The 12,095-nt window shown below is 38.4% G+C and overlaps 1 protein-coding gene and 1 pseudogene across 1 annotated transcript; both read left to right on the forward strand.

Annotated features, from left to right (window-relative positions):
* The first annotated feature begins 6,236 nt into the window (after positions 1–6,236).
* On the forward strand, positions 6,237–7,341 carry LOC145776642 (SCAN domain-containing protein 3 pseudogene; annotated as a pseudogene).
* A 38-nt stretch (positions 7,342–7,379) lies between these two features.
* On the forward strand, positions 7,380–7,892 carry LOC145776643 (SCAN domain-containing protein 3-like). Its single transcript, XM_082587875.1, has one exon. The coding sequence runs from the start codon at positions 7,380–7,382 to the stop codon at positions 7,890–7,892; it is 513 nt and encodes a 170-aa protein (XP_082444001.1).
* Positions 7,893–12,095: the final 4,203 nt, after the last annotated feature.

Genomic DNA, 12,095 nt, shown 5'->3' on the forward strand with positions numbered 1-12,095 from the left:
TGTTTGTTTGTAACTTTTTCCTCTTTTCTTGTTTCCTTTTTATTATTTTAAATTTTTCTGAAGATGTTGCAACCGTGTCATATTTGTTTCCACTTAATATTTTATTTGGGTCTTAAGCACTCTTCAACGTTTCTACCCTTTTCTCAACCTTTGCTATGTTGATGTGTAGCCTACTGTTTTTGCTGTGATGATCAGAAATAAAAATTCTCGGTCGGTAGCTACTAACAACTTTTGTAAGAGCTAGTAATACCTCAAAGCAATCAACCAACCATCAGAAGTTAGAGGTAGATCAGAGAAAAACGCAAACAGTTCTGATAGAAAGTAAAGTAAGTGAACGTTCGCGTAGCCAGTCATAACTCTTATTTTTCTGTTTAATTACCAAACAAACCGATCTAATGCATCACCAAACAAAGTTCAAAGCACAGATTAACTCTCTGGATGAGTGCTAGAAGAGTCACCATTGGACGGTAGCCACATGTTTTGATTTGTTGACGGTGTCATTGGGTCTTACTGCGAATTGAAATGTTAATGAGGACACTTTTCTGGTCAGTGCAGATTAGTGTTGCCACATTTTCTTGTACAATATAGGACTGAAACGAAGATATTTTGTCGTTTGTTGCAAATTTCGAATATTAAACTTGATCGATATGTTTTCATCTGTAGGCTATCCGTTGCAAGATTTGGCATCATTGATTAAAAATCCAGAGTTAATTAGACGTTATAAAGCACTTTAATTGTTTTGCAATCATTTTTTAGCTTTTCCTCTCGAGCACGCTTAAACGTTCATGTTTTGTCGCTTTTACCTTTTTCAGAGCTATGGCAAATGATATTGTTTTTTGCCTTCATTGCCGGAAATAAAAAAAAACATGGTGATGATGTTAACGGGCTAGTTCAGCTCTCGGGGAGGGGGGGGGGCTTGAGCAACGCATTTCAAGACTGCTCTCCATTCAGCGGCACCTGGAGGTAAAGTAATTCTCTGAAAACAACACTTCATCAACAACCGGAAAACTTTATTACGCTAATCTTGGTAATCGGCCCTACGATAGTGGTTCAAAGCTTCTACAAATATGTGAAACAGCCAGGAATAACCTATCAGAGGTTTTGTCAGTCCGAGGATAAAGATTCAAAACTGACCAATTAAGCAGCCTCCCTGCGTAGGCTACGCCATTGCAAACGAACATTTGTAAAGCTGATGTTAAATTGGGTGTAAATATTTTATTTGACAAAGCTAAAATTTATTGTTGTATATTTTTTGTAGGCTAATTTTAGAAGATTCTGGGCTATAATATTCGTGTTTATTTGTGAAAGCATCGAGAATGGGTGAGCCTAAAATTTACGCAACAATTGGGCCTAGCCCAAGAGGTTCATTTGGAGATGTATCAAATAATAGTTTCTTTTCAAAAGATGATGAAAGTGCAGACTCCGATGTTAGCAGAAATGAAGAACTAGATAACCAACCACTAAATAGACAATACAGGCCTTCTGGCAATCGAACGCCAAGTATCCGAACTGCAGCTAGTGACAGAAGCAGTTCTGAGCATTTTTATTATGAAATCCCTCCACCAAAACCTTCAAAAACTTTTGAACAACCCAGCAGCCAACAATCTGAAAATCAACCACTTAAAAACCAACAACTCAGAAAGCAGGAATCCAAAAATCAACAATTCAGTAATCAACAATCCAAAAACAAGCAATCTAAAAATCATCAACCCATCAGCAGCCAACAATCCCAAAAAGAACAAACCCGTAACGAAATCAAAAATCAAAACACTAGCAACCAAAAGCCTAGGATCCATCAGTCTAAAAGTCAACAACCTAAAAACCAAGAAACCAGTAACCAACGATCCAACAACCAACAAACCAGTAACCAACAATCCAAAAACCAACAAACCAGTAACCAACAATCCAAAAACCAACAAACCAGTAACCAACAATCCAAAAACCAACAAACCAGTAACCAACAATCCAAAAACCAACAAACCAGTAGCCAACGATCCAAAAACCAACAAACCAGTAGCCAAAGGTCAAGTAACCAACAACATAATATCCAAAGAACCTGTAACCAAAAAACTGAGGAGCAAAGAGTCAGATTCCAAGAAACAAGGATTCAAGAATCCAGAAACCAAAGAGCCAGAAACCAACAAGCTAGCATTCAACCACCTGGCAACCGAATTAGCGAAAGAACAATGCCCAACCATTTGCCGAACTTAGTTCTTGCACAAACTGAAGAGGACCATGATGGTATGTTGTGCTGTCTGTTAATTGTGCATAAATTAGTTAGTGATTAGAATTTCGATATTTAAGAACTTTTTTATCCGATAGACCTAGAGCTTTGGTAGAGACACAAACTAATAAGCAACAACACGAGATTTTACATTTTTTATTCCATAAAAAATAATTGTCTATTTGGAAGAAATAAATTAAACCCTTTCGACTTCCATGGAGCCGACATCAGGAAAGCTAGATATAAGTGAACAAGGTTGTAAGCAAAAGTAGGTTGTGTCCGTTCTACATTCTGCACTGAATGGGAGTCGTGCTAACTTTTCGTTTTAAAAACTTTGTCCCTGACTCTACAATGCTCTTAGTGATCTTCATAAAACGTATTCCGTCTTTACGTTGTTTAGACTTTACATGATTTTTTTCAGGCGGGAAAAAATTATATATTTATTTTACTTTTAGAGAATGAAATAATCATCTTCACGGTTCAAGCGTAAAATTGTTTTGACACAGAATATAATAATTAAATCAATACAACTGTATATTCCCTTACATTATTGGCATTTTTTATGAACGGTCCGAACCTACTGAGTAGCGTATAGATTAGGGAATAAACTGCATTTTCAAGAATAACTTTTGTCATACTTTTGGTACCGTAATAGCCTATATAATTCGCAGTTATCTTATAGCAGACGATTGAAGACCGGCCGTATTGAGACGCCACTTTCAATACGCGACGGGGGTCAGTGGCGGTCTTAGGGTATTTCGGGCCCTGTGCGGAATATGCTTTGTGGGTCCCAATGACAATGATCCAATTCAGTAGCGTAGCTAGGTATTTTGAAAGGGGAGAGAGGTTTTGACGGCCGGCGGTCGAAGCCTGACGATGTGTTCGCCGGCGACACCCAGCAGCGGGGGCCTGGGGGGCTTCCCCCAGAAATGTCGTGGGTGGCTTATAAGCATGTAAGCTTGTAAAGGTGGCCCGACGCGACAATATCAGCACTTGCCTCACCCTAAAGGCGCAACTGACTTCAAGGATACCGGTAGGCTACTTGCTTGTGAATCGAAATTTTTCCATTGGAAATGACAAAAATTACTGCATTTTCTGAGTAAATTGCGGGCCCCCTAATTTGTGGGCCCTGTGCGATCGCACAGTTTGTACACCACAAAGACCGGCACTGCGGGGGTAGCCTACACATGATCTAAGTAGGTCAATATAGTTATTATAGCTACATATCTTTTTTTGCTATCAAGCCCACGATATTTTGAGAAAACAACAAACGACTAGTTTTTATTTTTTTTAAATTGACGCTTTTAAAAGCCTTTATTAAATAATGCCAAATCGTTTTATTTTCAGATTTCATTCAAAGAAGAAACAAGGTTTTGTTTGCAGTATGGCTTGGATCCTCCTTAATCATAGGCCTAATCGTGATCATGGCGTTTTTACTTTCAGGAAACCCCTAAAAACTTTGCTTGTTTATCAGGATTACTTGTCTAGGTATAGTTAAAGTGGTTCATCTGATGAATGCAAAAGTAAAATCAGAAACAAAGCCTACAAATTGAAGAGGTGAAAACGGAACGTTACTGAAGTTACATTTAAGTAAAATAAATTCAGAGCACCTCAAGCATCTGTAGGCTACCATGAACACTGAATACATTGCCGAAATATCTGTAGGCTAACTAAAATTGGTACCTCCTGTCTAAGTCTCCAAAAGCAAGTACTTTTCTTTCTCACCTCTTCATTTGTTCTTATTGCTTAAGAGTAAAGAAGCTCAGAAAAATAAATAAAAGATGAAAAGATTTCTGCTTTTATCTCGGATAACATAACTATCGAACAAGTCAGTACGGGCCGAAACAATTGAAACAATCAAGACAAGTCGAGACAAAAGAAATTACAGATAATAACAATTTATGCATGATTTGTAGCCTATAGCAAATTATTATCTTACGGTTGAAGAACTTACATTGCATTTTTAGACCTAACATTGATGTAACAATTTTTTGCCGTGGTGAGTTAAAAGTAATTTGTTTCATTATTTAAGATTGTTGTTTATCACCGTTTATTTAATGATCTATTTTAAGATTGACCATGACTATAAAATAAACTGGCCACAGTGGCCAGGCAGCCATAATATGCCTACTGAGTTATATTTTGGCATATCAATGTACAATAATTATGGTTATATTTGATTGGTTTATTTGAGTAATCATCTGCAATATTTTTTTTGCTTCTTGCGTTTCATTGCAACGTGTTTCATTCGCAGCCTAAATGTAATTGTGTGAACCAGTAATCACAAAAATCTTCGTTTTGCATTTTGAAGATTGACAGCAGTTCGTCGCCCTACACCAAACGTAGAGCGTAATTTTCTATGATGTAGACACAACGGTACAAGAAAAGAGACAAGCGGACTCCATTTCTAACCTCTTAATTTTTTGTAAACATTTTAAGTCACATTTTGTGGAAGCTGTTTTATAATCTTGTTAAAGTTGATCCTTATCGAAATCGAAACAAGCAGCAAAGTATTGATGGGCTGAATCTGACAATTAAATTTGTTTTGTTTGTTAGCTGCAACGTGTGCTGCATAAACACGCTACAATTATCCAAGAAGATGTAAAAAAAATGTATTAAACGTAAAGAACCATTTGCGTTTTTGGCTACTTAGCCTAGCCTACTTACAAAACTTGTCCTCTTTTTGAGTGATGAAAATATGGTAGAGCATGCGGCTCGTTTTAAAATTGTAGAAAGTTTTGTAATGCGCTGATACAGTCAAATACAGAAGAAGACAGTTAGAAAATGTTAAGTTATGTCGCCTAGAGTAGGCTATACTTTAAGAATACTTGTTTTGGAAACACAGTTGAAAAATTGCCAGTAAGCTGTTTTATGCACCAGTACCCTAAGCCAGGGGTCGGCAATCACCGGTCCGCGGACCGCTGCCGGTCCGCGAGGAGTTCATAGCCGGTCCGCGAAGAGTTCATATACTTTTACAAATTAAGTGAACGTTCAGAATTATTATAGTGGTCTAAGATTAACTGATAAAAATTCAAATTAATCTTTTTAATCAATACACATGTAGAGGCGTCCTTTCTTCATTAAACTTGCTAACCTCTACCACGTGCATTTTCTTGAGCTTGTTGAGACTGGCGAGGCAGCAATACTGTTATTACGTCATAGTAACTTTTCTCTAGGTGCCATTTTACAACAGTTACTGTGCGATTCATTTTCAAAAAGAGTGACTTAACTTTTACGTTGACCATTCATTTGTGAGTGTGAAATTAGAAGATAGAGTGCAGAAGTTTTTGGGAGTAGCAGTTTGACTATTGATTAAAAGTTCATAAAGTCAAACTATGGTAGGACTAGACTGTAATACCAGCATAACACTTAACAAAGCAGCTGCTACAGAAATTGGGGTCCAACTAATTTAAACAGCGTCGGAGTATCGGAATATTTAGAATAAAAGCTAATTTATCAGGAAGTTATGGGTAAGCTTAGGGTGAGGACTGAGGAATAGATTTAGGTTTATGGTGAACGTTATGATTAGTGTTAGGTTTCCGTAGACCGTAACATTCCCATAATTCCGACACTTAACGTCGGAAAGGAAAATATCGAAATATCCGATTTTTCGGAATTAGGGTTAGAATTAAGTAAGGGTTGGGGTTAGGATTTGGTTTTTGGTTGTAGTACGGTGAATTAACCCTCATTCCGACACTCAGTAAATTAGATGGACCTAAGAAATTGTTACTGAAACTTAATTGGTAAAATATTACAGATTTATCCGAGAAAAATGAGTACAAAACAAACATCTATGTTGATTTTTTTTGGAAATGGCCGTGGGCCAACAGTATTTGAAAAATCTGATGTCGCAAACGAGGGGTCTACATCTACAACCTCAAAAAAAAGGAAGGCTTCTTTCATTCGCCATTATAAGTCGTCCTATATAAAGTACGGATTCATTTCAACTTGTGATTCCGAAACACCTTATCCGCTCTGTCTAATTTGTAACAGCAAGTTATCAAACGACGCTATGAAGCCCTCAAAACTAATTCGGCACTTGCACACAAAACATCCCGAACTAAAAGGTAAACCTTTGGACTTTTTTGAAAGAAGAAAAAGTGATCACGAAGCTGAAAAACGATTACTAAGGACAGGTTTATCAACAAAGCCAAATGCACTAAGAGCATCGTACTTGGTGTCTCACCGCATTGCTAAGACTAATAAACCATTTACTATCGGAGAAGAATTGATTTTACCAGCGTGTAGTGATATTTGCCGTGAAGTTTTAGGAGAATCGGCAGCTAAAAAGATAGCGCAGGTTTCGCTTTCTGCGCGCACTGTTGCGAGACGTATTGAGGACATGGCGATAGACATTGAAGCTCAACTGTTAGAGCGGTTGGTGAAGTCACCATGGTTTGCGATTCAGTGTGATGAATCTACTGATATCGAAAACAAAGCTGTGCTGCTAGTTTTTGTTCGATATCTTTATGAAGAGGATGTTCATGAGGACATCTTATGTGCTTTGTATTTGCCAAAAAAAACCACAGCCTCCGAACTGTGGAAGGCTCTGAATGAATATTTCATAGGGAAACTAAACTGGTCTTTTTGTGTCGGTCTGTGTACGGATGGGGCTGCAGCCATGATTGGTCGTCTGTCTGGTTTGACTGCTCGAATTAAGGAGGTCGCACCAGAGTGCGAGGCCACTCATTGTTTCATTCACAGAGAAATGCTGGCTAGCCGAAAAATATCATCCGAGCTTCATAGTGTATTCAATGATGTAGTAAAAATGATCAACCTTATAAAAGCGCATGCACTGAACACTCGGCTGTTTGAGCAGATATGTGAGGACATGGATGCCGAGCACAAATGCCTTCTGTTGTACACAGAAGTAAGGTGACTCACCAGAGGAAAATCACTGAACAGAGTTTTTGAACTAAGTGAGCCACTGCAAAGGTTTCTTTTGGAGAAAAGTTCAGATCTTGCTAGCAAATTTATTGATGAAAAATGGGTTCTCAAACTTGCCTACTTGTGTGACATATTCAAGCTGCTCAATGAACTAAATCTTTCGCTTCAGGGCAAAATGACAACTGTATTCAAGTTGGCAGATAAAGTGGCTGTGTTTACAGAAAAACTAAAATTGTGGGAGCAGCGCGTAAACAAAGGGGTTTTTGACATGTTTCAAACATTAGCAGAGACTTTGAAAGACAGTGAGCCTGAGCAAGAGTTCTCCGAACTTGTGAGCAGACACTTGCGTAGGCCTACTCTTTTAATAGAATTCAAGCGCTATTTTCCAACCGCTAAAGACCCTCGAAATGCAAAGGATTGGATCCGTAATCCATTTATTTTCAAACCTGGTGAATCGACCTTACCTGTTCGACAACAGGACCAGCTCCTGGATATTGCTAATGACGGTAGCTTGAAAGTTATTTTTCATACAACGACTCTACCAACGTTTTGGATGAAAGTCTTGCCGGAATACCTTCACCTTGCCATAAAAGCATTAAAAACCTTGCTGCCATTTCCGACATCCTATTTATGCGAGTCTGGATTTTCTGTAATGGCAGCAACAAAGACGAAACCGCGAAACAGATTGGACGTGAGAGAAACATTGCGGGTGTCGTTGAGTTCTATATTTCCTAGGTGGGATCGTCTCGTTGAGGCAAAACAAGCTCAAGGCCCACATTAAATAATGACCTTGCAGTATATGAGCTGCAATAAATTTTCATTGTTGAACATTAGATTTTTTTAAAGACCGGTCCGCGAAAAAATTTCATTTTGAAACCGGTCCGCAGAGCAAAAAAGGTTGCCGACCCCTGCCTAAGCCTTTGCAGTAAGCTAGGTGTTTGTTTGTTTGTTTGTTTGTTTATCTTTATCCTGCATTGCGGGAAAGCGGACTTGAGCGCTATGCATCGGTGTACGCCTTCCGACATACACCTGACCCACGCTGCAGCCGACGGCAATGTCTGTTTTCCGGTTGTCTACTTTACTTATGACTTAAATTTGGTACTACCCATTACTCGAAATCGATCACTAGGTAGAGGCAATTATCGTTAAGTTTCTTGCCCAGAGAAACAATAGCAAGTGCGGGTGGCTGGAGTCGAACATGCAGGCTCTCGACTGCGAGCCCAACGCGCATGGGTGGTTACGGTATGGAAGGTTAACTTGACAAGTAGCTATATGAGCGTGCAGTGAATACCGAGGGCCTGATGCTAATAGCGCAATGCAGGTTATAATAACAAGGTTTATTAAATTGCTATCGGCGTCAATTGCCATTTTACAATAAACAGAGGTTATTTACGATAAACAGAAGCCCCTCTAGGCAGGGCCGGATTAAGGGTACTGTAGGCCTAAGGCTGTTTACTAGAGAAGGGCCTAATTTTGCAAACCAAGCTACAAAAAGAAATAAAAATGCATACATGAAAAACTGAAATTATTCACTGCAAAATGGCTAATGATGGCGCATAACTGGTTTTGGAAACAAACACAATTTTTATTGTCAAATTTGAAGCAGATGGAAAAGATTTTGGAAAGAAAAAGATGGATCGTAGGTACCTATGGTAATACTATACCTAATGACACTCTAAACCAGGAGTTTTCAACCTTTTTTCCACCGCGACCCCCTCAGAGCAATCAATGTTGTCTCTCGCCCCCCATTAAAGTATTCAACAAAAGCATATTTAATGCAAAATTTAAACAAATTTGCTTCATGCCGACATCCAGTTATACTTAGTTTTGCTGTTCCAACGTAAACTTCCGAAACGAAAAACGTTTTTTTGCGATGTTATTACGGCTTTGATTACATTTCCTCTCATTGTTATTTGCATTTTCTATCAAGCTTGTCTAGATAATAGGAGAAAAAATAATGAGAATAATCCACGTTTTCGCACTTTCACCGGTTGAATTTATTGCGATATTTTATGAATTTATTTAAATCAATTTCAGTGAGATGGCTGGTGCTGCATATTTTTAAATATTAATTTTGTCAATGCGTGCACCAGTTACTGAAAGAACTTTCAAACAAAATATCCAACACTAATTTTTTTCAATGCCATTGAAAACGATACTGAGAAATCTATATTTTGCATAGGATTCTACATAATTTTGCTTTTTTACCACAGCGTTGTTACTAGTTAACTTTAGTCTGCACAAAACAACGTACAAGAACTTGGTGAAAAATATCAAATGCTTTCCTATAGGCCTAGTTAAAGCCTTTGCAACGTCTGAAAGCTTAAACGATATAATAACCTCAAGTGGAGGAATGGGCAATTGCGAAAAAACACAGTTTTTAATCTTTTCTGGCAAAAAAAAATTTGAAAACAATACACTTTCAAGCGCCTCGCAAACCTCCGATAAACGGCTCGCGACCCGAAGGTTGAAAAGCCCTGCTCTAAATTCAATTTCGGTAAAAGTTGCGCCTACGTGGTTTTGGAAATGGGCTCTTCATATGTATTGACTCAACTCAGTCATTCGTTTTTAAGCAAAAACTGTACTGTACTGGTACTGGATCTGTATCACTATCAACTTTACAAAAATTGGGGGCCGAATTTTTCCAGGGCCTAAGGCTATAGCCTTATTAGCCTAATGGTTAATCCGGTCCTGCCCATGAGTAGGCTATATACCATAGCATCTTTTCACATATAAGGTAGGTGGGCAATTGCCCCTTGTGGGCGCTTGCCCCTAGGTGGGCGCTTGCCCCCTAGCCCTTTCTTTGCCCCCCTAGTTTGAAACTAGGTGGGCAATTTTTAAGACGTATTTTTTTAAGTTTGACCCTAGTTTTATCTAAAAACAGTAAAGCAGTAGTTTTTGTGCATTTTTATGGAACACTTTACTTTTGCTATCTATCCGCACTACCAAACGTGGGAATTCGTTGTAAGTTATTTCATTGCGGTTATTTTTATATATTTATGCTATAGCAACATAAGGTGGCATCACTAGATGCCTACATCATTTCTTAAAAACGAAGCCTGCCCGCCAACGCAACTACTCCGCGATTCTCACAGCTTACTATGGTAAAATTACCATTTAGACCCAAGAAGCTGACTTGAGAGTGCAACCCTTAGTAAAAATAGTGCTTTCCAATTTTGATAAAAGTGATTCGGCAATTGCTTCTTAACGAAAAATGGTATGGAATATGTTTTGGTACGATGGGAATCGTCGTATTTTTATATTTTTAACTGGCTAAGGCTAAAATTGAGCACAGTTTCCCTTAAGTAGATTTTGTTTTGTAACTCTGTTCATTTACTTCTTTCTGGCTTAAGTAACTGAATTTTCTTGTTCTTTCTAGGTATGTGTAATGATGCATTAGAACAGGGGTCACCAAACTGTTTTCTCTGAGAGCCGGATTGCTGCGAGATTAACAGCTGCGGGCCGGATGCAAATTGCGAAAAAATATACAACTATTTAGAATCTCCATTGACTTGAATTGAGCACAATAAATAACAAAGTCAGCGGTGGAATAGCAAAGTTGTGATGAAAATCGAAAGATTGCTGGAAAAGTTATCCCCTGCTATGATACACTACCTGGCATCATGCTCTTGAAAAAACATTACATCTTTCCAAATTTGGCCTAGGCTGTCCCCATTCGTGGTGGCCTAATGATAAACAGCAACGTCAGTCCTTTACAAAAAGTTTGGTCACTTTTTTCCTTAACAGGTTGTAGTGCAGCTGTTATTTCCGCAGCACGTGGCGGGCCGGATGAAATCAGTTTGCGGACCGGTTCCGGCCCGCGGGCCGTAGTTTGGTGACCCCTGCATTAGAATAAGCAGGTTATACCGGACTGAGCAGAAATGTTTTATCAGCTTGTTGATGTCTCGCTGCTAGTTATTCATTATTGTATAATATGTGTGGACTGCTCTGAAGTTTGACAAAACTGCAACATGATCTTTTAAATTTCCAAAAGACATGGAAAAGGATTTGCAAGACTAAACAATAGCCAGGTACCCAAACCTTAGTCATCAACGACAAAAGAACAAGAAAAGTGATAGGACAAGCTGCATAACAGGTTCTGCACTATTTTTCTTTTCAAAAATAATTTTTATTAGGCATAACAGTTGGGAGAAAACTTTGCAGCTTTTTTCGATTGAACTTTTTAGATTATAAAAGTGATCAAGTAACGTTTTTGATACTCTTCACATTTTGAACTATTATATGTCTTTGGCAGTTAAGGATTGAACAGCTAAATGGAAAGCTTCAGCATACATCTAGAACTTATGAGTCTACCTTTGACCTTACTTTTGTAATATCGTGAATGTTCCATTCAAGCAGATTATTAATGTGTGTTGTGATAACCAACCAGATACTAGATAACCAACCACTAAATAAACAATATAGGCCTTCTGGCAATCGAACGCCAAGTATCCGAACTGCAGCTAGTGACAGAAGCAGTTCTGAGCATTTTTATTATGAAATCCCTCCACCAAAACCTCCAAAAACTTTTGAACAACCCAGCAGCCAACAATCTGAAAGCCAACCAATTAAAAACCAAGAACCTAGAAAGCAGGAATCCAAAAATCAACAATCCAGTAATCAACAATCCAAAAAAAAGCAATCTAAAAATCATCAACCCATCAGCAGCCAACAATCCCAAAAAGAACAAACCCGTAACGAAATCAAAAGTCAAAACACTAGCAACCAAAAGCCTAGGATCCATCAGTCTAAAAGTCAACAACCTAAAAACCAAGAAACCAGTAACCAACGATCCAACAACCAACAAACCAGTAACCAACAATCCAAAAACCAACAAGCCAGTAACCAACAATCCAAAAACCAACAAACCAGTAACCAACAATCCAAAAACCAACAAATCAGTAACCAACGATCCAAAAACCAACAAACCAGTAACCAACGATCCAAAAACCAACAAACCAGTAGCCAAAGGTCAAATAACCAA

Source organism: Aplidium turbinatum, chromosome 9 (genome assembly GCF_918807975.1).
Source record: "Aplidium turbinatum chromosome 9, kaAplTurb1.1, whole genome shotgun sequence".
NCBI classification, from domain to species: domain Eukaryota; kingdom Metazoa; phylum Chordata; class Ascidiacea; order Aplousobranchia; family Polyclinidae; genus Aplidium; species Aplidium turbinatum.